Source organism: Hippocampus comes, unplaced genomic scaffold, assembly GCF_001891065.2.
Source record: "Hippocampus comes isolate QL1 unplaced genomic scaffold, H_comes_QL1_v1.1 scaffold328, whole genome shotgun sequence".
Lineage (NCBI taxonomy): Eukaryota > Metazoa > Chordata > Actinopteri > Syngnathiformes > Syngnathidae > Hippocampus > Hippocampus comes.
Window position 1 is genome coordinate 359,439 of NW_017841881.1, and position 25,588 is coordinate 385,026.

Consider the following 25,588-nt stretch of genomic DNA (forward strand, 5'->3'; position numbering starts at 1 on the left):
CCGAACGCACGGATTTACTCCGTCATGGCGCGTCCTGGACCCTGTGGACTCTGTGCGCCACGACACGACTGCCCTGCGCGGCAAGAGGCATGCGCACCTGTTGTTGCTCCCACAAGAATTGCGTTGAACTGGATTTCCTCTGTCCCACGGAGACTTGGACAGGTACCGGTCGAGTCGAGTAGCCCTTCTTGGACTCCCCGAGGACTTCAGGCCGCGATGGAGTAACGGTGAGTACTTTTACAAAACAAGACTTTTTGAAATCTTCTTGCCGAAATCAGGCCCAAGTTTGATCATATCCTCCTCAAGGGGGATTTTAATATTCACGTGGGTTGTCCTGAAAAATCACTCGCAAAGGACTTATTGATTCCTTTAATTTTATGCAATATTTGACTAGCCCGACACATAAACAAGGACATACTTTAGACCTAGTTCTTGCTCACGGTCTACCGTTGTCAAACTTGAAAGTCTTGGACAATGTGATTTCCTGTAACATGGCAGTTTTCTTTTGATGTCATATTTACTTGGGCTGCGGTTAAATCTGCCGCTCCAGAGTGCGGCTGCCAGATTTTTAACCCTCTCACTGCCGGTAGGTTCTCTGAAGCATTTGATGAGCTTTGGGTCCCCTCTTCAATGACAGAGGAACTCACCTCTTGGTTCCACTCATCCCGCCGTGCTGTACTGGATTCGGTGACTCCATTAAAAAAACTGTGCAGTCCAAAGCTAGATGCGAGACTTATCTCGGTTGGCCCGATGGTCCAGTGGTTAGCACGTCGACCTCACAATGCAGAGGTCGTGGGTTCGATCCGGGCCCCCAGCCTTCCTGTGTGGAGCTTACATGTTCTCGCCATGGCTGCGTGGGTTTTCTCCGGGTACTTTGGTTTCCTCCCACATTCCAAAAACATGCATGGCGGGCTGATTGAACACTCTAAATTGTCCCTAGGTATGAGTGTGGATGCTTCTTTCTTTTCTGTGTGCCCTGCGATTGGCTGGCAACCGGTTCAGGGTGTCCCCCGCCAACTGCCCGAAGACAGCTAGGATAGGCTCCAGCAACCCCTGCGACCCTTGTGATCGAAAAATGGATGGAAAATTTAGGCTAACCACCGTTACAACCTGCGTGTACTATTTCCAAGTATTTTTTTTCTGTACTGAAACCCCTTCAGCCTATTTGCTCAGATTCTTCACCTCCAATAGATTGCTGCAGTTTTTCGTTGATGAGGTTTCTCCAAGTTGCCTTTTATTACAAAAAAAATGCGGAAAAGTGTTGCACATGCAGTTCAAATCTTTCTCAGATGAACCTCACGGAGATCTTCCAGTCAGGTTTAAAGATGATGCATAGCACAGAGTCAGCCCTGTTGATGAGTTTTTAATGACATCCTCCTGGCAAATGACAGTTGGAGACGATTATCAACATAAAAATGTGTGATTCCCAGTTTTGCTATTCAACGCGTTTCAATGAAGCCCAACAAACGGCTTTCTTTCAGACTTGTGTATATATATATATATATATATACACCCCCCCCCCAAAAAAAAATTGAGATCAAAATCTAATAGTCCAGAGTCATATGCTATATCAGCTAGCACACCGAATATAATGTAAAGCTCACATAAACCTCGATATGTCTTTTTACGTCCTCTTATGAGCCCTTGCAGTTCCTCTGAGGTGTGTTTTTACTTTTAGAAGCCAAAGGAGAGAATTTTGGCTAACGGGATTAGTATTTCATGGAGTCAACTTTGCAAACACCTGACAGCCAACCCCCACCCCCGCGCCCCCGCCGCCCCGCCCCCAACACACACACACTGTGACATTCTGATGCCTGCAGTCTCGCTGCACGTGTCCTAGTAAACATGTTGTGGACAATTTACACAGGCGAAGAATGAAAAAAAAACATCATCTCTCACTCCGAGGCGCTCTCTTTGTCGCTCACCCATGGCCAAAGTGATGTAACGATGCTCATGGACGCCTCGTATGCCACCGCAAACAAATAGGGCGCAACGGACGCTTTCAGTCGGCACGCGCTGCGTCAAATGTTGCTTAAAGAGCGGCACAACATGCCCACTGCGTAATTAGGGATGAATTATTAAAGGCACACGCTGGAGCTTATGAAGTGGTTATAGAGAATGACGTATTATTGATTGCAGTCGGAATGTTTAGTTCGTGTCGATGCGTTGGTGGAAAATTAATCCAGACGGTTTATTTTTATTAAATTTCACATTTTTGGAAGTACGAATTAAATTTATAGTATTTTTTTCTTAGATTTTTTTTCTTCTTTTTTTCTGCTTAGTCTTATTTTTTATTTTACCTTATTCGATTTAGTTTCATTTTCAGATCTTATTCTATTTTGTTTTGTTTTTATTTGTTTGTTTGTTTTTTTTAAATTTAAGTCATTCAACTATTTGATTTTACTTCTACTTCCACTAATTTCTTTTCCAAGTCCCTTTTTTCTGGCTTTTGATTGGCTTGGAGGTAAGGTGAGGGCCGTTATAGCGCCACCTGCCATAAATGTCTGGCATTGCCCCTCATCAGCATTCTAGACCTTTGCTTTTCATTCATTTTTTTGGGGGCGGCGAGGGCGGAAATGTTTGCTGCTGCGTTGTGGGTAGGGATGCTTGCGTCGCGCTCGACTGCCGCCGCTCTCGGCTGATGTTCACTGACACGAATTCTCCGACAGGTGCGGCGCCCGCATGCCCTTACAACGCTGCGAGTGAAAACATGGACCAAAGGGGGTAGGGTGGGGTTGGGGGGGACGTGTGGGATGTGATGCACTCGAACGTAATGTGACAGGTTCAAAGGCTTGCCTGTTATTGCGAGACTCGTTACGGGCTGCCGCCTGGATGGGTGCAAAAAAACCAAAAGCTACGTCTTTCCTGCGCTTCATGGAGAATATTTCATCCACTTTAGCGGTGTATGTATGTATGTAGGTATGTGTGTGAATAAATGGTCTGTCGGGAGCGCCGACAAGTCCGTGACAAAGATCGCGCTTGTCCGAATAAATCACATCTCTCACTTTAATTGCATCTAATGCACAGATTAGCGATTTATTCGGGGAATTAGATGAACATGTTTTAATGCCGGTGTTCATTATGTCCGCAAACAATATGGCAGCTCCCATCCCGACGGAAAGGACACGCGCTCATTAAAGCGAGCTGGCCTGCTTTATGTAACTTGCAAATATGATGAGCGAAATGCCAGGCAGATTAGCTGTGCCGCGACATTGGATTTGCCTGTAATTAGTGGATTGATTGGACAATTCATTAGGTATACCTGAGGTCCCCCGTTTTAAATTTATTTATTTTTTTGTTGCTCAAGGAACCACAAAGAACATATTTTGTGGGTTAAATTCTCACCATTCCAACTCTATTGGCCACCTGGGTGCAGTATAATACAGACACAATTGCACTGTAAGCTGTAGTAGTGCCGGTTGTTCTTCGCAGAGGATAAAGAATACATAGGTTGTGACTACTGTTTCTTTGTCCTCGTGTTGCTCCGTCTCTTTGAGTTCAGAAATCCGTTGCGTGAAGGGTCATAACACCCTGACGGCGATGCTATTCATTAGCCCGTCAAGGGTGTTTTGCATTTTTTTCGTTAGCATTAAGCTAACCACCGTATTGATATTTGATCCATCTATATCGATATTTTATTTATAATTTTAATAGATAATGATACAAGTGGAGTTTCATTTAAAATAAAAATCAGTGAGAGGACTGGAGCTAGTTTTTAAGTCCTCTGCTTTTTTACTTTGAGCTTAATTTAGCGTAGCTTTGCTGACTGCTGTGTTTTGCTCACAGTGGTTGAATCGACGCATGGGCACCTTTAAAACCCTTAAGAGAATTAATTAGCACGGTGGATGGAATTAATGCGGCTGTCTTTTGTCCCGCGCGTCCTTTTCACATGAAATATGGATGAACTTTTGAAAAGCGGCCACTCTGAAGGGCCCTTCATGTTAGCACCACCACGGTTCTCCAACGCGGAGCCGATGACGTCCATCTTTTCACTGCATAATTTTTTTTTGGGGTGGGGGGTTATTGTGTGCAAATGTCATTAAAGAGTCATCTCGCCTCCTTTTTGTGTTGCTTGAAATGCATTTTTGACACATGCAAGTCCCCCCCCCCTCTCCCCACATTCATTTTACATGCTGTGCAAGGAGATGGTTGGATTTTTCAGCCAATCGTCAAACTTTCAAGCGTTACAAGTCCGATGGAAAGGGAAGACTCCCATTGAATTTGGACGATTTGTGTCTTTTCGGGTATGGCTTCTTGGGAGTTTTTTGTGGTACCAAATGCCATGCTGCTCAGTGAAACTCAATTTGGGAGCTGGGGAAAAAAAAAAAAAGTAATTGAACTTCACTGTTGATTTAAACCAAAAGGGATGAATTCCTGTGGCTTCTCATAATAGCTACTAAACTTCATAGTCGCTAAGTAAAACTGGCTTTAGGGGGTGAATTATCGCAAAAATGTGTGTGTTTTACATGCGAGAGAAACTGAAACCAACCAGAATCATCAACACGTTGCCGCAGTAATTAAAATGGTCAAAATGTAATTTCAGTTTGCTTGTAGGTGAAGTTCCGCGGGGCTGTCTGGGCGTCGAAAAGAAAATTAAAAATGAAAACGGCGATTTATGTCAAAAGCAGGATTGCCTGACTGCAGGAGGGCTGCGCGGCATATCAAATATGAACCATGAAAAGCCCACCAGGATGACAAATTGTGTATGGAGACGATCCCAAAAAGGTAATAATTGATGTCGGCACCCCTCCAAAAAGTTTCGTTTCTGATGTGTCACCATCACAAAAAGGGATCACTTTCATTTTTTTTTTTTCACCTAGCTGGCATTAAACTTAAAAGCATGACGTACCCAAAGTGAATTAGAAAAATCTCTTATTTTCCGGTAAGTCATTAGCACGTTGACACTTGTCATTTGTATTTAATTTTTTGCACTTTTTTTCCCCACATGAAGCTACATTCATTCCCTTTAAAATATATATTAGTCTTTCCTGTTTATAATATATATTTAATTAATATTTCATATAGATTATGAATGTTGATGTTGTAGACAAATGTTTCTTGTGGGTTGACATCATAACGTAAGAAGCGATACCACAAAGCCTCTTGGCTCAAATGGGTATTAAAATCGATCCGGTCCCGGCCTGTTTATAGTGTATGTAAGGGGGCAATATATTTCCTTTAATAGCGTCCGTTTGAATATAGAATAACAACTCGAGGATCGTTTGATCGAACAATCCTTGTCGTGACTGACTGTTTGTGGACCTTCGCAGAATGGCGTCCATGCAAAAGGTTGTCTGCCATTGATTTTGCACACGACACGTATTCTATAACTCACATCGGTATTGCTGTGTTTGTATGCGTGTCAATGCGACAAGTTTCAAACAGAGCGCCCTAAAAGGTCACGCTTACGCCGAATCTGGTGGCAGTTGCACGAAACCTTGAGGACAAGTTTGTCTTTTGACGGACCCCTGAAAATGGCCTCGACGAGCGTAAAACGGCCACGTATTCAAATCGACATGAAAGACTTTGTGTCTTTTCGAGCATGGTTTCTCTAGATTTTTTTTGTTTGTTTTTTTTTTTGTGTGTCCTCTCCAAATAGAAAAGTCTACCCATTTTGTTGTTGGTATGTGAAACTGGCTTCTGGGGCAAAATTTTTCAAATGTTTAGCTCAGCTTTGACTTTAGGCTTGTGTTTTTGCTTTTTGCCCAGCCTCAATGAGGAAAAAAAATATATATTTTATGTATTTATTTATTGCAATTTATTGTCTTTCTGCCGTCTTGTCTCAGGTTTAAATTTTGTAGCTATCGGACAAAAATCTCTCGGACGAGTTTGAAATGGCCAAAATGGTTGTAAAATGGAGGCTTCAAATTCAAACCAAAATGGCAGACTTCCTATGTGTCCAGGGCATGGCTTTTTGAGACTTTTTTTTGTTTTGTTTTTGTTTTTTTGGTGGGTCTGCTTATGATAGACCTGGATTCAGATATGGGGACTGCAATTGGTGGGTTTGGGTGTTTGGGCCCTCAGTTCAAGTCGCTGAACTTCACTGCTGATGCAAACCAAAATGGCCGACTTCCTGTATCTTATGGGTCGTGGCTTTGTAGTGTCTGTTTTTGCCGCTTTGAAGTGGCATGATACATCGAACTGACAAAATGGACTCGAACTAGATCACTGTGTGATCAGCCTGAAGTTCTTGCTACTTGCTCTAAAGTTCAATCTCCACCGACTTGAAAACCTGCTGAATGTCTTTTTTTGGGGGGGGAGGGGGGGTCGACTCACGACACCCCTCCAAAATTTCATGTTGCTGGTGGGTCTGCTTATGACAGACCTGGATTCAGATATGGCGACTGCAATTGGTGGGGTTGGGTGTTTGGGCCCTCAGTTCAAGTCACTGAACTTCACTGCTGATGCAAACCAAAATGGCCGACTTCCTGTATCTTATGGGTCGTGGCTTTGTAGTGTCTGTTTTTGCCGCTTTGAAGTGGCATGATACATCGAACTGACAAAATGGACTCGAACTAGATCACTGTGTGATCAGCCTGAAGTTCTTGCTACTTGCTCTAAAGTTCAATCTCCACCGACTTGAAAACCTGCTTTGTCTTTGTCGACTCACGACACCCCTCCAAAATTTCATGTTGCTGTGGCTCGATTGTCAAAACACGAAATGGTGGGTCTGCTTATGATAGACCTGGATTCAGATATGGGGACTGCAATTGGTGGGTTTGGGTGTTTGGGCCCTCAGTTCAAGTCGCTGAACTTCACTGCTGATGCAAACCAAAATGGCCGACTTCCTGTATCTTATGGGTCGTGGCTTTGTAGTGTCTGTTTTTGCCGCTTTGAAGTGGCATGATACATCGAACTGACAAAATGGACTCGAACTAGATCACTGTGTGATCAGCCTGAAGTTCTTGCTACTTGCTCTAAAGTTCAATCTCCACCGACTTGAAAACCTGCTTTGTCTTTGTCGACTCACGACACCCCTCCAAAATTTCATGTTGCTGTGGCTCGATTGTCAAAACACGAAATTAAGGACCCAATGCCCCAATGATAGCAGACTGCTTGTTTGGTGTGTGTGCTTAAGTCAGCATTCATCTGATTTTCGCAAGCACAAATGTGCTCGGTATCATCATCATCATCATCATTGCCATTACCATTGTTTGAAAACAGGCACTCGAGAGCGAACCAGTCCCCATCGCGAAGGGTTTTGACACGCAGATGCACACCGGGGCCACCCTGGTAAATATTGCATTTTGCGCATAAGGACAGTAAATTGCGCACTTTTGACAAATTGCGGCCGCCTTTATGAGAGAAAATGACACCGTTTTGCTTCTGCGGCACGCCGCGGATCGTATTTGCATCTAGCGGATGAATAATTTCATCTTTTTTTTTTGTTTGTTTTTTGTTTTTTTTTAAATACTACGTAAAAAGACTATTTGACATAAAAAATTCAGATGTATTTTTCAATGTTTTCCTTAATGGCTTTTGTTGTTTCTGTCTTATCTGTACGGTAGTTGAAGGCTGCCCGCATTATGGAGATTTACGGCGGGCCCCGCGTTATTCACTCGCTTATGAATCTTGCGCAACTTATTGCTATGTGGAAACAGGAAGAGAGGGGGAAAATTAAACATCCGAATGAGTGAGTGTATTTTAATATTCACCCCCCCCCCATCCCCAAGAGAGTTTTATTGAATTGTATTTTGAGGGGACTTTTAATTCAAATTGTGGCCCCTTAAGGACAAGCAAAAGCGAGTCGTCCTTAAGAGCTTTGCAAATTGATTGGGCTGTAAAAGCTCGCGGGAATACAGCCTATCATAACGCCGTACTTCGTAATGGATGCATGGGGAGGGAATAGTTGTGACACAGACAGGCGCACACGGATAGCCGTACATAATATGCATGTATGCATTTCCATGACAAAAGGACGACGATCATGGCGCCTCGTATTCATGACGGATAGCGTTGGATAAGTGTGGCTTCACTGACACAGCGCAAGCCATCTTTATTTATAAAACATCGACAAGAATCATCACTATTCGTACGTACGCCTTGTCGTTCGACATTTCAAATTGGCATTATAATCCCCCCCCCCCCTCCCGCCGCCGCCAAAAAAGAAAATGATGCTTCGTAAAGTGTGAGAGCTTGGCAACACATCAACACCTCCCCGTCATCCCGAATTGGTGCGCGGAAGCTTGACTACATCCAATTGGACTCCAGCTGTGTGTAAAAACTTTCATGATGACTTTTACTTGGATTTTTTTTTTTTTTTTCAATTTAGGAGAAAGACGCTTGAAATGAGTTTTTCAAACTGAGCATTAGAGTCTCAGTAGAAGCAGGTTTGATGTGGCTCTTGTCGTGGATCACAACAAATTCCTGAACTCATGAGAATTTTCCCCAAATGTGTGCGATTCATAACGAATTAACAAACGTTGCCAACGAAACTTGTTCGCATTGGTCTGTCTGGTGTCCGAAATTCCAATTTTCTAGCAGTCGGGCATATGACTGAGGAACTGCCAGATTCAAACTAAGATGGCAAACATCCCGGTCTTGTGTCTTTTCGGACATGACTTCTTGAGGTGTTTTGTGGATCTACTTGAAGATAACAAATATAATCTGCCGACATTTTTACCCTGCCCCCCACCACCCACAAAAAAAGACGAACACATTAAAAAGTGCAAATCTGCTCAAATGCATTGCTGGCAAAATGTCATCAAACGTGCCATTTCATAATGTTCCTATTCCTGCAATGAAGAATCTCAATGAAGTTCTCCTCGTGTCCGGTACACGTGAAAGGCTCCCTTCCACACATGCGGCATCCAATTAGGACGAACATCGCGGCTCCGGATGCGCGCTCAATAACGAGAACGGTCGATGCCGGAGTCTTTGAACAAATAAGAAAGCAACGCTCCTCTAAGACAATGTCAAAAGATCCAACGGTGAGTCCGCATTGACTTTTTTTCCCCGCACTAACTTTGCTTTGCCCTCACGTCACGGGGAGAATTTTTTTTCCCCGACCCCCTTCTCTGTTTTAGGTCGGCTTCCACACGAGAGAGTCCGGGTAGAAGAGACGTTTTTCCACGCCGGGGTCTGAACACAACGTTGTCGTTGTTTCAACTAAACTGGAATGGTCAATACAAAGAGACCGTATGCACACACATGAAAACATACATGGCATGATGGATGCTGCTTTGTTTGCGTTACGTAACGCGGGCCGCGATGTGGGCTGAAGAATCCCCGGCGACGCGCGTAATCGCCCTTGACCTTGCGATCCGGGTGCTGCGTGCGCGCGTGCGTGCCCGGCGTTAACGACTTGGTCGCTCGCCGCAAACGCCACAAACGACAAAGACAGAAAGATGGAATTGTGTGGTGAGAGGACGGCTGTTTCAAGGATTTTTGAATAAAAGCCATTTGATGTCACTGTACGTGTGGTCTCCGTTCGCAATCTGACGAGTCCATACATGAATGAAGCCCGCCTTTGGAGGGATAACAATGCCCACTTTTTTTTGAAGATTGCACAACTGTCTGTGTCCTGTGTGTCGTGTTATTTTTGTTATTTTGACTTCAGGATGACGCCGCGAGAGTGGCTGCCTTTCCAGCGGCTTCTTTGCTGCTGTGAATACTCTAATTGCCCCACGGGGATAAATAAAGTTTTCTGAAACTGAAACTGAAAACTTTTCATTGACATCACAGAGGTTTTATTGACCTTCACCAAGGTGGTGTTATCGACTTACGTTGAGAAGTTCCTTTTTAAAAATTGTATTTCCATTGTTGTCAATGTGGAACAATATGGCTGCTTGAAAAAGTCACGTTCCATTTTCACGCCCCCAAATTTTTAAATGGCAACAATGTATAAAAAAAACTTGAAGTGAAAACCCAGCCACCTTCTCACACACACTGCGCATGCTAGTGCTAACGCGGCTACATGGCAAACACAAAGTAGGACACATCAACAGCTAATCAGCACAAAGCTAACACCGAGCGCAAACTGACGCGGCGGAACAAAACTCGTCTCCATTAAGTCGGGGTGGTCGAAAAACATGTTGAAGAACAGCACACAAGTAGGTCAAGCTTCTCGCGCTAACTTTTCGCACGCATGCTAACCCACAGACGTGAACGGTAGCGGGAAACATGATTTAGCACTGGGGAATGATATTAGCTGCCTCACAGTAAGATTGAACAATTCTAAAATACTAATTATTGACATTTATGGAATTTCATTAGCAAAACATAACATTTTGTTGAACTGCACAACTTAAAATTTTATAAAAGTTTGTTGCCTTGAAATTTTAAGTTCACTCAACTTCATTTTTTTTTTTTACAGTGTAGTCATGAACGTACGCACAGTATAAGCCACGAATGACATTTATGCAGTATATTATTTTGCATAAGTTCGAGTCGATGGCGGTGGTTGAGTAATAATTGTATTAATCCGCACGGCAGCTCATTTCTCTACAACCGCTTTCCATTTCCTCCCAGGCTAATTAATAAAAGCAGCAGAGCTTAAGAGGTCCTTTGGTACAAATGTCCCCTTGATGGAATAATCCACCTTCATAAATGTATTCCACCTTATTAAACTACTCCCGAGGGAACACAGTCCAAACAATAAAAATATCAAAATCGGCGCTTCCGGGTAATTCTGGGTCTCGGCGGACCCGATTCATCAGCAACGGGCATCGGCAATAGAAAAGGAGGAATTGAGGAGTCGTAGCCCGAGGTGGTCAGCTGCTGCTCTTCGTTGTTTTTTTTCAATGAACTCAAAACTGTCAGGGGACTCCCGAGGCAACAAATGTCAACATGAAAATTCGATGCCCGTTCTAATTGAGTTTTGTTTTTTAGAATGCCAGTCTAAGTGCACAATGTCGATTCAACACCTACAAAAACGGGTGGATTCTGCCGCGTAACTCAAATTCCACAAAGGCAAGATTAATTAGAATGCTGTCCTTGAGACTCGTGGAAAGTTTTGCGGTTGACTTCCCCTTAAAGAAAAAAAAAAAAAGCTTTTTACTCTTGCCTGTACTGTGCACTTTGAGATGCGTTTCGAAATGTAAAGTGTGTTACAAATGAAACAAATATATATTAAAAAAAGGTCACCTTCTCAACTGAATTCATTCAACAAAATAAATAAACGCGTTCTTGTTTTATTTTCTTTTTCAATGGGACATGAAAGTCAGTCAAGACATGAATAAATATGTTTGGTGCAACGTTGCTGTGAGTTGCATCACACCCACTTCACGAGCGGCACAACATTAATTTGAGGGGGTTGGGGGGGCCGGGGGGTGGAGAATGTTGTTAGTTCCTAACAATATGTATCATAAGAAAGCCGTTAGCTCACGCACGACTGGATGCGTGAGGACAAGCGGCAGACGGCCGTTTCAGGAATGTCATTCATTACAGGCTTGAAATCAAGTGACATTGTGCATTTCGCAAGTGTAGGTTATCTGCCCCCTGCTGGTGCGAAGCCAATCTTTTGCCAACAGCATTCTTCCAAACCGCACACATGCATACACGCAACACGAGTGATGCTTCGACTTTTAAAAATACGCTCGGGTTAGAATAAATTCAACCTTTCTCCACTGGGCACTTCATTAGGCACATCTGCAATTCAAAGGGCTGTGCCAAGTCAGGGTTTGAGTTTAAAACTGGGTTTTCAGCAAGGGGTACGGTTTCAAATTCAAGTTTTAAGACAAGACTTGCTGTTTCAGGTTAGGTTTTTGAACCCCGTTTAGGGTTTCAAAGTAGGCTTTGAAGCCCAGGAATACGGTTTCAAGTCCAGGCTTCAAAAAGGTTTGACCTAACAAGCCATGGTTAGGGTTTCCCAGGATTTGGAATAACAGCAATGAAACCAAAACGACAATAAAAAAGTAGATTTGTTCAATGATCACCTATGAAAAGTCAGCATTGCTGGTGGATTGGCCATTTGTTGGTTTTGTCATCCTGCAAACTTTTGTTATTGCGTGTTTTTAGTACAATTGCTTTGTCTTTGTTGCAGAAACAGTTACGGTTGTAGTTGCTGCGATGGTACAAACACTGTCGATTTGCCACACTGGTCACGTCGATGTTGTGTGACGCGCACAAGAACGTTTTTGTTGTCCTCCTGCCATAAGAGAGCTATTATCAAGTTGTGACGAGTTTTCATTCTTTGTCTTCCTTGAAATTGCTTGCGGCTTTGTCGATGTCGTCGTGGGTCAACGCCGCCCGTTGCGTCACGCAGCGGCCGCCTTTGTGCGCAGGCGTGCGAAAAACATGTAGCCCTTTGGTGAGGTGCGCCCCGACATCTTCATTATGCCCTTTTTCTGCCCACGCGGAAGGCCTGCCGTTGCATACGCAGTCACGCAGCAGATCACTAATACGTTTCAGTTCTTGCTTCAACAACAACGGCTGAATCTCGCTGCTTTTCTTTGTTGTCCGAAGGCCATCAGAGGAAGTGGGGCGCCATTTTGTCGAGTCCCATCGACCCGAGCGGCGAGACGACGCCGACCCACCACACAGAAAATCCCATCTGCGGGAACATCGCAGGTCAGCGCTCACTGCGATTGCTTTTGTTGTTGTTGTTGTTGTTGTTGTGTCGTCTTTGTGTGGTTCAATAAACACATCGAGATGTTTTTGTGTTCAGGTTACGGGGAGCGCGACACCTTACGAAGACTTTCAGCCAACACGGGCGCCTCAACGCGTCGCTGCAAGCACAACAAAAGGTTTTCCGCAGGTTATTATTTGTGTCTTTTTCATTTGGAACAGGGATGTTTTTATGTTTCAAAACGTGTTGCTACTCAAAGGAAAAATGTTGAACGTTGAAGGAATTGTTAACAATTCAGTCCTCAGCGGGAAGGTTGGTGTGAAAAAAAGGTATATTAAATCAAAACCAAATTGGAAACATTTTACATGAACACATTCAGTCGTGCAAAAATATGCAACAAGTCAAGTCAGTCTAAATTGAGAAGACCCTGGTGGCAAGAACTGTATTCCAACTGGGAACATCCTATTTAAATTAACACCTGAATCTGGATCCAAACCCGATCGCGCATTTGGCCCTTGTAAGCTCAACATGGAAAAATTCTATTTCACACTGTTACATGCTTATAAGGCTATTGTATTAGATTTCTACATATTACTCCGAGCTAGCTTTCCTACAAATTTTGTGAATCTGGATCCTATCCAGAGTGGCCAAATCGCAAAAATGTAAACAGGGATAAGCCTTTTCAACATCTTCAAATCTGGACAGGTCTATACAAGTCGAAGGTATTTTACGTCTAAGTGCCCTTAATCCAGATCCATTCTAGATTGCTCGAGTAGCAACAATGCTACTTCTTAATTAAATTCTAATTAACATATCCAATATTAAGAAGGAATATAGTTGCAAGGTATTTCCCACCTGCTCTGAAATTAGGCCTGATCCAGGCTGCGCGTCAATTCAACAGGGGAAATCATGTTTAACATCTTCACATGCTTGTGTCTACTCTATTGCGTAGAGATATTCTCCCAAGATACTTTCCCCACACGTGATCTGAATTTAGATGCGAACCAGATCCTACAGCGTTGTAAACTCAAACTTCAATGTGTGTCGGATGAGGTTGCGACTGTGCTCGTGTACACCCTTAATAGACAAACGAAACAATGTGGAATAGTGTCGTGTGTCGCTATATTTGGACTTCTTAGCCTTGACGCAGACCCGCTTTTGGGCTTAATTTTTGTTGTTGCAACCCTCCTCTTCAGCAAGTAACAAATAGGTTTGGTGGAACAGAGTAATGTGCAAATCCAGCCCTCGCGGACCGACAGCTAATCAATAGCTAGCTAGCGGTGGCCTCTGTATGGATCCTCTGCTGGCTTTGAGCCTGTTTGGAGTCAACCGGTGCCATTATTCACAGAAGCCACTCACACATACATCAACTTGTTAAGAGGACAAACATGACCTAGGAAGGAAGCTGAATTAGCACCGATTGGCAATCTAGTCCATGACGTCTTTTGACTGACTTATACGAAACATGGAGTGGCCTCATCGCCATCACAAATATGCAAGGGCTTACTTGGAACAGGGTGTGTTCAAAACAACCTCAATGAGCCACATCAAGTCTCCACTCAAAAAATATTACACAACGATCAGCTCCGGTTCAGTTACGTTGCTTTGTGAACATATCATTGTTGACAACTGCTTGTTTACTCCCACGACATAATGATCATCGCCAAACATCATAGCCCTGTCGGCCTTTATGAGATAGGAAAGTTGCCATCGACAAAGGCAGGAAAGTCTGGAATTTGTCCGGATCAGAGAGAGAGAGAGAGAGAGAAAAAAAATACAACTCATCAGGAAGCAATGCGGTGACCCGATCGCGTCAAAGAAGACGAAGAAGTCTCGTTACGGCGGGCAACAGTGTGACGCAGAGTCATGCCAAATGGAGAGTAAAATTAAGCTGCCAATACGCTCCTGCCTGTCGAATCTGCAACTGCAACACTTCCGGGAGATTTACCGGGTGGGAAATCGCCGACATCACGTGCTTTGCATCCGTGACGGCTGGCTGGATTTCTGCCTGACATGTGTGGAGGAGACGCAACGTAAACTATTCGGCGTTAATTCCAAGACTCGATTGAGAGACTCAAAAGCGCCGGGGATGTCTGGAAAACAGGCAAAGGGTTTCCTAAAAGGAGGCAAAGAGGAGGTGGAAGACAGAAAAGAAGATGAGAGACATTGCGACGAGATGGAGAAACGAGGAAATCGGGAGGGGGAGGAGAAAGACAACGACAATCAGGAGAACAAAGTGAGTAATCATGAGGAGGAGAAAAAGAGCGACAGCGAGGAAAGGGAGAATCTCCAAGGGGAGCAAATTGACTGGGTCAAGGAGAAGAAAATGAAGCGAAAGGAGGACTCGGAGCAGGAGAGGAACCGAGGGAAGGACGAGAACAACTGCAAAGTGGAGGAGGAGAAAAGCATCGATCACAATGAGAAGGACAAAGAGGTTAACCAGGAAGAGAAGGAAGTAAAGGGTTACGACGTGGAGGACGAGCAGGATCGCTCGATGGGAGAGGAGAATGAGAGTGATCATGTTGAGGAGACGAAAAAGGACCAGAAGGAGGACAAAGAGGGAGCTCGCAAGGAACAGGAGAAAACAATCAACCGGGAGGGAGGTGAGAAAATGAAAGAGGAGATTAGCTGGTTGAACGAGGAGACAGATTGTCATCACAAAGAGGAGATGGAGACTGACCGTGAAAACAAAGTGAGAAACACCAACCGGGAGGAGGAGGAGGAGAAATGGAACGATCAAGAGGAAAAGACCGACTTGCCGGAAGAGGAGGAAGGGAGCGTTCGTAATGAGGAGGAGGAACAGAATGACCAGGAGGTGGTGGAGAACAAAGAAAGTGATGATGAAAAGGAGGAGAAAAGAAACCAGGAGATGTCTGACCAGGAGAAAGAGGAAATAAGGAGTTGCGATGAGGAGGAACAAAGTGACCAAGAGGAGGAAACCAACCGGGAGGAGGAGAAAGGGCGTGATCATGAAGCTGAGGAGAAAATGATTGACCCAGAGGAAGAGATTGACCGAGTGAAGGAGGAGAAAGGGTGTGATCGTGAAGATACGGAAAAAAGTGACCGGGAGGAGGAGAAGCAGTTCAAGATAGAGAGTGACCATGCGGAGGAGGAGAAAAAGAGCAACCAGGAGGAGGAGAAGAATGTGACTTATCATAACGAGGAAGAGAAAAAGAGTGACTGGGAGGAGAAAAAAGAGAATTATGAAGAGGAGAAAAGGAATGACAAAGAGAAGCAGACTGACCGTCTGAAGGAGAAGACAGAGAGTGATCACAATGAAGGGAAGACAATCGATGATCGGGAGGAGGCCAATCATCATAATGAGAAGACGGAACAGACAGAGGAGAAAAGAAATGATCGGGAGCAGGAAATTTTGCAGGTGAATGGGGAGACGGGTGACCAGGAGGAGGAGCTGAAGAATGATAGTAACCATGACGTGGAGGACAAACGGAGCGACCAACACACGGAGGTGAAAGGAAGTGAGCAACAGCAACAGAAAAAGAATGATCGGGAGCAAGTCGAGGAGCCACGAGAGGAGGAAAAGAATGACGAGGAGGAAGAAGAGAAAACAAACGACAAAGAGGAGGAGACTCGCTGGTTGACAGAGAAGAAAGAGAGCGATGACGATAAAAAGAAGAAAAATAACGAGCGGGCCAATCGTCATGAAGATGAAGAGAAAATGAATGAGGAGGAGAAAAGAAATTACAGAGAAGAGGAGCTTGACCGGGTGAAGGGGGACCAAGGTGACCAGGAAGATGAGCCGAAGAAAGAGAGTAGTCATGACGAAGTGGGTGAGATAGAAATCCACCCGCAGGAGGAGGAGAAAGGAAGTGATCTCCAGGAGAAAAGGAGTGTCGAGGAGCAAGTGGAGAAGACACAAGAGAAAAATCATAAAGAGGAGGAAAAGAGTGACAAGGAGAAGATAAGAAATGGCCGAGATGAGGACATGGACTGGATGAAAGAAGAGAAAGGGAGTGAACATAATGAGGAGGAGGGTGAACAAGAAGGGGAGTGGGAGGAAAAACAGGGTGATGGCGAAGAAGAAAAGAAAGACCAGGAGAAGGAAAGAAGAAATGACCAAGAGGAGGAGAGTGACTTGGTCAAGGAAGAGGAAAGGAAGGATCGCAGCCAAGAGGAGAAAAGGGCCGACCAGGAGAAGAAGGAAGGAGGTGATTATTTCGGAGAGAACAAGAATGAGCAGGAGGGCAAATGGAGATACATCGAAGAGACGAGCCGAGAGGCGGGGTTTGACTGGATGACGGAGGACAAAGCAGGTGATCATATTGAGAAGATGAAGGAGGAGCGGGAGGACAGGGAAAGTAGTCCTGAAGACCAAAAGAAGAAGAATGCACCGGAGGACGTGAAAATAAGGAGTTGCAATGCAGATAAAAAGGATGATGAGGAGGAGGAGGAGGAGGAGGAGGAGATTGACTGGGGGAAGGAAGAGAAAAATGGAAACCCGCAGGAGGGAGGCGGTGATCACGAAAAGCCGAAAAAGAGCAACCCGGAAGAGGACGAAAGGAACGACCGGGACGAGATTGACTGGATGAAGGAGGAGAAAAGGAGTGACTACGGCGAGGAGATAAAAAACGGCAAAAAAGAAGAACAGAAAAGGATTGACCAGGAAGAGAAGATTGACTGGATGGAGGAGGACCACAGAAGTGATGACAGGGAGGCGGAGAAAAGTGACCAGCAGGAGGCAAAAGTCAGCGATGACGATGAAGAGGAGGAAAAGGGCAACTCTGAGGTGGAGAAGAAACGGAGCGACCGAGAGGAGGAAACCGACTGGATGAAAGAGGAGCAAGCGAGTTCCTGCGTCAACCAAAAGAAGAAACGAGAGGAGAAAGAGTCTTCTCTCGAAGACCACGAGGAGGAGAAATGCGATGACCAAGAGGAGAATCTTGACTGCCTGATGGAAGAGGAACGCATTGAACAGAATGAGGAGGAGGAGCGGGAGGATGAGGAGAGTAGTCGCGAAGAGGAGGAGGAGACGAATGAACAGCAGAAGGATGAGGAGGAGGGAAGGAGTGATGATGATGATGAAGAGGAGAAAAAGTCCGAAGAGAAAGCGGGCGATCGTGAAGAGGAGAAGAGGAGCCGCCAGGAGGAGGAGAACAAAAGCAATGAGAGCACTGCGAAGGAGAAGAGGACCCAGAAGAAGGTGCAAGACGGGAGTTATGAGAAGGGGGAGCAAAGAAGGACCGTCCGAGAGGCGGAGCTAAACTGGGTCGAGGAGGAAGAGGGCGATCACGGAGATGAGGAGATGAACGACCAGAAGGAGGTTGAGAAAGGGAACGACCAGCAGGAGGAAGCTGGCGGGTGGAGGGAGGGGAAAGGGACTGAAGATGTTGAGGAGAAAATGGTTGACCAAGACGAGGAGCTGGAGGAGAAGGGTGATGATCATGCAGGCGGAGAGGAGGAGGAGGAGGAGGAGAATGTGAGTTGCAAGGAGGAGAAGAGGATGAAGATGACGGAGAATAACTGGATAAAAGAAGAGAATGAGGAGGGGTCTGTTCATGTTGTGCAGGACAAAATGGTTGACCAGGAGGAGAAACAAGAGGAGAAGGGGAGCGGTTATGAAGAAGAAGACAGCAGAAAAGAGGAAGAGGACAAGAGAATCCGTCACAATTTGGAGAAACGGGAAGACCAAACGGAGGAGACCGAGTGGATGGGAGAGGAGAAAGAAAATAATCATGAAGAGGAGAAAATGAGCACTCGGGAAAAGGAGGAGGAGGAAGGTGATCATGAAGATGAGAAGATGAATGAGCAGGAGGAGGAGGTTGTCCGCATCAGGGAAGAGAATAGGAGGAGTGATCAAAAGCAGGACCAGGAGGAAGGGGAGAAAATGTGTTGTGAGAAAAACTACTGTGGGCAGCTCGAGAAAAAAAAGGCTGACCTGGACGAGGAGGAAGAAAAGAAGGACCAAGATGAGGAACAGGAAAACGAGAGTTCTCACGCGAAGGAGCATGAGAAAGCTGAGGAGGAAAAAGACCGTGACGAGGGGGGAAGGTGCCACAAGGAAAAGAAACGCCGTGACCAAAACGAGGAGGAACCGAGCTCCCGGGAGGAGAACATGAATTACCATGAGGAGGACCAGCAAGAGGAGGAGAAAAAGAGTGACCCGGAGGAGAGTGGCCCGGAGGAGAAAAAAAAGGACAAGGAGAAAGAAAACGACCCAGACGGGGATGAGAGCAACCAGGCGGGGGAGGCGGGCGAAGCGGAAGAGACCAAGGAAGAGAATGACAACGAGGAAGAGAGTAACCGGGAGGAGGAGGAAGGGAGCGACGATGGCGAGGAGGGGAAAGAAAGTGACAACGAGGAGGAGAGTGACCGGGACGATGACGAGGAGGACAGCGACGACGATGACGACGACGCGGACGACGACACTGATAATGAGGAGGAGGAGGAGACGGACAAAGAGGACGACGACGACGACGAGAGCGACAGCGAGGAGGAAAGTGATCGCGAGCGGGACAGTGGCAGCGAGGAGGACAGCAGTCAGGAGGAAGGGGAAGACGGTGGCCAAGAGAAGAAGAAGAGGAAGGAGGAGGAGGAGGAGGGCACAGACAAGAAGGATCGGGAGAAGGCCCCGGAGGCGGCGGAAGACGAGGGCGAGGCGATGGACGTCGACCAGAGTTACGTTCAGGAAGCGATGGGAAGACAAAGCAACACCAAAGCAATGGGCGACCACGACAAGGAAAGCGACCTCGAGGAGGTGCCCGTGAGCCGTTGGAATGAGGCGGCGAGAAGGGTTTGGGTGGAAAGGTGGATGAGGGCGAGGAGAGAGAACGGGAGGCGCTGGGTGGTCATGAGGGGCAGGAGGTACAGAGCAATGAGGAGGCGCTGGATGACCACCAGGAGGAGGAAGCGAGCAAAGAGAAGTTTGGTTGCCATGAGGAGGAGGACCAATCGAGTGATGGGGAGCCCAGAGACCTGTCAGGCGGGAAGATCGGAGTGGCCGGGAGGAGAACCGGGGAAGTGTGCGTGATGACGGACGGGCGTGACGAGGAGGAGCAGGTGGTAGAGGAGGAGAAAAAGACTCCAAGGAGATCATGGGGTCAAAGGTGACCAGCCAGATGGTTGAGGAGAATGACGAGGCTCGAAGAGGAGAAATGGTGAACAGAAGGACTTGGAAGGAGGGGGACCAAAATGAGAGGAGCAGGTGAAGAACAAAGTAACTTGGTTAAAGAGGAGATGGTGGAGGAGAAGAGACGTGATCATGAGTAAGAGAAGGAGAAGGAGGTGGAGAAGCATGAGGAGGAAGGAGACACATCGCGGACATGAGAATGAGAATGACAATGAGGGAGGCGGAGGAGCAGAAAGGACAGTTATCGTCAGGAGGTGGTGGAGGAAAATCACGGAGAGGAGGTGGAGGAGGAGACGACAGAGAGAGAAGAGTGAAGAGGATGAAAAGCAAACGGAAGAAGAGGAGCTGAAGAATGAGGATGAGTGAGATGGAGAGAAAAGGAGATGAAGAATGAAGCTGAGCAGGTGAAAAACGAGAAGCGGCAGGAGAAACTCAAATGGAGGAGACAGAAAGACATAAGAAGGAGGTGATGGAGGAGGAGGAGGGGAAGACGGTCTGATCATGAGGCAAACAGAGCCAATGCAACATTGCCTACGAGTGGAGTAATACGAGTGTAAATATTAGGAGTGTATTATCAGCTCAACTACTACTTGTCATGTTTATATTAACTTGTTTGCTCATTTTAATCATGTATTGTGTCACATCAAAAAATAAAGACTAAATCCACTTGACCGAATATGAACAATCATATCAAAAAAAAAAAAAAATCTCTCATTACAACTCCATATAAGGAGATTTGCATTCGCTGGCTCGGGTATGTGCGACATCATAATAGTGACGTCACGGGCGGATGGAAAACGGCACCGTTCCATTTGTACACCAGGGGGCAACCAAGCTCCACGATTCCAGAGCGGCCCATCCAACCGCAGACGGCTGGAGAACGACTCCCGGGGCGGGGCAAACTCTCGCGCCCGCTACGCTTCCCCGCTTATGGGGAAGAACTTTTTAAAGACTAGGTGGGAAAACGGAAGCAAAGCCGTAACGGTAAGCTCCTTTAATTCATTGCTTTGCATCTTTCGTTTATTTCTTGATTTGTCACCACTTTGTGCACATTTCAGGCTGTGCTTGTTTGGTTGATTTTTAACCGCATTTCAGGCGGCACATCTCACACGCCAAAAAGGAATTAAAGGAGCAGCCCACTGTAAACATGGATGACATCTTCACACTGTGTCGAGAGGGCAACTCCGTGGCCGTTCGCCTGTGGTTGGACAACACGGAAAATGACCTTAATTTGGGGTGAGTGGACAAAACTAAACTGGGGAGAAAAAAAAAAGAGTGGCGCGCGTGTGTGTGTGTGTGTGTGTGTGTGTGTGTGTGTGTGTGTGTGTGTGTGTGTGTGTGTGTGTGTGTGTGCGCGCGCACTAGCCATCAAATAGTTTCCATATTGAGCATGTTAATGATGTCATCGCCACACAATCGAGAGGTCATTATAATAGCAGCATTCCCTGAAAGGAAGCTCGTTCCCGGGCCAGGCCATATATGTATATTGACAGCGCTCATTTCCTGTGTGGGCGGGGCCAGGCCAAAGGGGGAGGGACTGGTCACCGTTTTCCATCACTGCATCTGGAATGCACTCAATGATGAGCTGCTTGGGAATATTTCAGCTGCTCCTGGATTCCTTTTATAGCTCAGGAAGCCACAAGCGTGACATCACTTTACGGCAGGGATTCCCAAATTGCTGCGCTGTATTTACAGTGTCAAGGAAAATCCAAAGCAGTCTCGGTCACATAATGACTGGCCCCTTGCACGATAGAAATAAAAACAACGGCTGAAAATAATCTATAAAGTTAAATAAAAAGTACACACATAATGTTGATGTAACTATTTGTTGGATATTATGGCTCCCGCCAACAGAAATAAACAACTAAAATGAATCCGTGTGCGTGTGCGTGTGTGTGCGTGTGTGTGTGTGTGTGTGTGTGTGTGTGTGTGTGTGTGTGTGTGTGTGTGTGTGTGTGTGTGTGAGAGAGAGAGAGATAACCCCAACAAGCCGCCTGCAAGGCAGCTGTCCATCGTGCATGAAAAATACTGACAGGCATTCCCCTTTTTCACTGACGTGTTTATCAGTGCGCCAGGCGTCTGTTGGGCCTCAGACCACCCGCAGCGTGAGGAAGCGTGCACTGCAGTCTAAATAAAGATAGGAGTGAAGAACAGCAGCTAACACACACACAAAAAAAATGTTTGCCTTTCACGCAGAGTCCAACAAATCGAATATTGCAGCAATGTTGTGCGCTTTCAGAGACGGCTACAATTTAGAGGAGGGTGTGAAACTTCTTGATTTTCCAGCATTTTCCATTGAAGCCCCTTTCACTCAGACTCTGCAGAGGTGTCGCATTGAGCCCCTTTCACAAGTGGTAACGGATCTGGAAAATATCCGACTTCGCCCTTCATACAGAACCCAACAAAGGCAGAATATTGCCCAGACTGTACACACTTTCACACAACAACATGGCAGGCTGTGCAAAAGAGGTGACATGTCACACAGAACCCAGCGTCTGGTGTGATTAACAAAATAGTTGTGTGACAGCAACAACTGCCCTAGATGTGTAAAATATGCTTTTAACACAATGGGGCAGGAGAAATGAGTATGAAGTGTTAAACTTTACACACCCCAATCCTGGTTACCTGCGAATGCTTTTAAGACAGACTGCCATCCCACCTCCAATATTACGTCAAGAGCCGGGAAATTTTAACTTCGTATTGGTACCTTTCACACAGAAGGATGACACGGGTTAAATCTGGGAAGAAGCCGACTTTAACGGACTGTGTGAAAGGGGCTTAACGTTGGACATGTAAAATAATTGTCTCACAGTGACATTTGCTTTCATCACAACAGAGTGAGAGGAATGAGAGTCAGGTGTTCATGTCCCAGCTTTCCGCTATACCCTTTCACGCAGACCCCATCAGAAGCTTAGAAATTTGTGGTTTGACTTTGTGAAAGGTAGCGACAGGAAATGTTAGGACATTTCCTGTCGCTACATTTCACGCAGAACAGCGACATGAGAAAATTGTGGGGGGGAAGCCAGCTTTAAAGGTCTGTGTGAAAGGGGCTAAACAATACATGAGTTGAAAATGTTCGACATGTAACACAGGCTTTGCTGTCGCCAGGGACGACCACGGCTTCAGCCCGCTGCACTGGGCATGCCGGGAGGGGCGCGGTGGACTAGTGGACATGCTCATCATGAGGGGCGCCCGCATCAACGTCATGAACCGCGGCGACGACACCCCTTTGCATCTGGCGTCCAGCCACGGCCACACCGACATCGTGGCCAAAGTATGCCATCGTCACGTGCCCAATTCGATGATGTCATAAGCGCGGAGTGTATTATCGTCTTTGTGTTGTGCGCAGCTGATTCAGTGCAAGGCGGACCCCAACACGGTCAACGAGCACGGGAACACGCCGCTGCACTACGCATGCTTCTGGGGGCAAGAGGCAGTAGCACAGGTACACCACTGATACAAAGTGTGCACCCCCCCCCCCTGCTGGAGAAAAAATGACAACAACACTTTGGTTTGTGACAATAAAAATCGAATTTGACTTTTACATTTTTTTTTTTATCTCCACTGTTAAATGCCCCAACTTATGGATGGAACCTACATAATGACATATTTTTGCCTGAAATCACTCCAACGGAATGTGTGTTCAGGATCTGGTGGTGAGCGGCGCTCAGGTGTGTGTGTGCAACAGGTACGGACAGACGCCACTCGATAAGGCCAAGCCTCACCTCAGGCAACTGCTCCAAGGTCAGAGTGGAAAATAGTGAAACTATTAGCATGATTATTATTTGAAGGCAGCATTGACACATTGTTACTCTGTTCGATTGATTCAGAGAAGGCAGAAAAACTGGGACAGAGTTTGATCAAAATTCCCTACAAGGAAACCTTCTGGAAGGGCACCATGAGGACCAGGCCTCGTCAGTCAGCACACAACGAATATGTGCGCTGTTTGTCGTCATTCGTAACTTCTCGTCTATTTTTATTTTTTTGCCTCCAGGTAACGGCACTCTCAACAAGCAGGCCGGCATTGATTACAAACAACTTTCACTGCTGGCCAAAATCAATGAAAACCACTCAGGAGAGGTTTGTGTGTCGACCTACCGCTCCACACCCCCCCCCCCCACTCCCCTTGACCTCACCGTTGTGTGTAAAATGTCCATGGGCATTGATTTAAAGTATCTCTATATCCGTGTGTGTGTGTGTGTGTGTGTGTGCGCGCGTGTGCGCGCGCGCGCGCGCGTGTGTGTGTGTGTGTGTGTGTCAGAGTTTTTTTTGTCGCTGGCAGGGGGACGAGGTGGTGGTGAAGGTGCTGCAGGTGAGGGAGTGGAGCACCAGGAAGAGCAGAGACTTCAGCGAGGAGCATCCCAAGCTCCGGTAAATTATTCAGTTGCACTCACTCGATGAAGGTGCCGTATTCAAAATTTTTAAAGTGGAAAACAACAAACAATCGTCGCAACCGTAGTCATCAGAATGCGAACAAAACTGGCGTGCGTACAAATATAGCAGTTGAAGTTGTAATGTAAATCACCGCATGGGCTGGAACAGAGGCATGGTACGGTGGGCCAAAAGGAACAAAAAGGTCCTTTATTTTTTTTTTTTTATATTTAAAAATACACTGAGTAGTGTTGATTATGGGTTGCTATGCTGTTGTGCAGGATCTTTTCTCACCCCAACATCCTCCCAGTTCTGGGAGCGTGTCAATCCCCCCCGGCACCTCACCCCATCATCATCACCCCTTACATGCCGTATGGATCTCTCTACAACCTTCTCCACCAGGGCACCAGTGAGTCTCGCTCCTCTTCGGCACGTGCGGGCTAAGTAAAACAAAGAGTAGGCGTGCATCTTTCCTGTGTGCTCTTCAGCTCTGGTGGTGGACCAAAGCCAAGCGGTCAAGTTTGCGCTGGATGTCGCCAGTGCCATGACCTTCCTCCACACTCTGGAGCCATTAGTGCCACGGCTGTACCTCAACAGTAGACATGTCATGGTGAGGCGCCCAAGTCTGGCTTATACTTCAGCTCCCTCGCACTTGGATTTTGTTAACTAATTACAATTCATAACATCTTCTCAGAACACGAAACGTGAGTTCACCTAACTTAATTAAATGACGTTGAACCAAGTAATTACATTAAAATTAAATTTTCTATTCCGCTAACATTACTATACAGTATTTAATGTCTGCAATTGTCTGGAACCACCTGACCAGAAAAAAAAATTTTTTTTATGTTTCATCTTCTCGGATGTGGATTTAGGGAGCCTGCATTAATAAACACTACTACGGCGACGTCTCAATCACTGTAAAAATTTCATGCCGATGTGCTTGTCAACTGCATGGCAGATTGACGAGGACATGACGGCTAGGATAAGCATGGCGGACGCCAAGTTCTCTTTCCAGTGTGCCGGACGCATGTACTCTCCGGCCTGGATGGCCCCAGAAGGTAGTGTGAGCTTTCTCTCCCAACATAATACAACCTTCCCGTAGTCAAGACATTTCAATTTCAACACCCATCTTGTGACATTTCAGCCCTCCAGAAGCGCTCGGAAGACATCAACAGGAGATCGGCCGACATGTGGAGCTTCGCCGTGCTCCTGTGGGAGCTGGTCACCAGGGAGGTGCCCTTCGCCCATCTCTCTCCCATGGAAATTGGCATGAAGGCAAGCATGTTTATGCCCCCCCCCCCCAAAAAAAAATTAGCTGTTTGCCATACATGCGGTAACCGTGGCAGCCTCTTCTCAGGTGGCTCTGGAGGGCCTGCGCCCAACCATCCCGCCGGGGATCTCGCCTCACATCTGCAAGCTGATGAAGCTGTGCATGAACGAAGACCCCGCCAAGAGGCCCAAGTTTGATATGATCATGCCCATCTTGGAAAAAATGCAAGACAAGTGAACCACGCTCAACTACCTGCTAAGCCGCTGTACATAATGTCGCGTCTACCACACATTTTCCAGTGAATATACTGTATGTCTCAGCTTTAAGTAAGCTTTTGCTTTTTTTTGAT

General features: G+C 46.2%; 2 protein-coding genes across 6 annotated transcripts; both read left to right on the forward strand.

The window, feature by feature from the left end:
• LOC109509738 (integrin-linked protein kinase-like) lies at positions 1-25,539 on the forward strand. 5 transcript variants are annotated; one of them, XM_019859569.1, is made up of 16 exons: positions 1-227; positions 12,406-12,510; positions 12,608-12,686; positions 20,419-20,579; positions 20,654-20,831; positions 22,704-22,869; positions 22,945-23,040; positions 23,243-23,339; positions 23,426-23,509; positions 23,590-23,675; positions 23,857-23,966; positions 24,248-24,375; positions 24,455-24,576; positions 24,928-25,027; positions 25,114-25,244; positions 25,327-25,476. In XM_019859569.1, the coding sequence occupies exons 5-16, from the start codon at positions 20,743-20,745 to the stop codon at positions 25,474-25,476; spliced, it is 1,359 nt and encodes a 452-aa protein (XP_019715128.1). In that variant the 5' UTR covers positions 1-227; positions 12,406-12,510; positions 12,608-12,686; positions 20,419-20,579; positions 20,654-20,742. The 5 variants fall into 5 exon arrangements, with proteins under 5 accessions (XP_019715128.1, XP_019715124.1, XP_019715126.1 ...); XM_019859565.1 differs by having other exon boundaries at positions 2-227; positions 20,691-20,831; XM_019859567.1 differs by lacking the exon at positions 1-227 and having other exon boundaries at positions 12,402-12,510; positions 20,691-20,831.
• Positions 12,888-19,576, forward strand: LOC109509724 (trichohyalin-like). Its single transcript, XM_019859542.1, has 5 exons — positions 12,888-15,511; positions 15,575-16,338; positions 16,405-16,886; positions 16,917-19,229; positions 19,274-19,576. The coding sequence occupies exons 1-5, from the start codon at positions 14,382-14,384 to the stop codon at positions 19,574-19,576; spliced, it is 4,992 nt and encodes a 1,663-aa protein (XP_019715101.1). The 5' UTR covers positions 12,888-14,381.
• Positions 25,540-25,588: the final 49 nt, after the last annotated feature.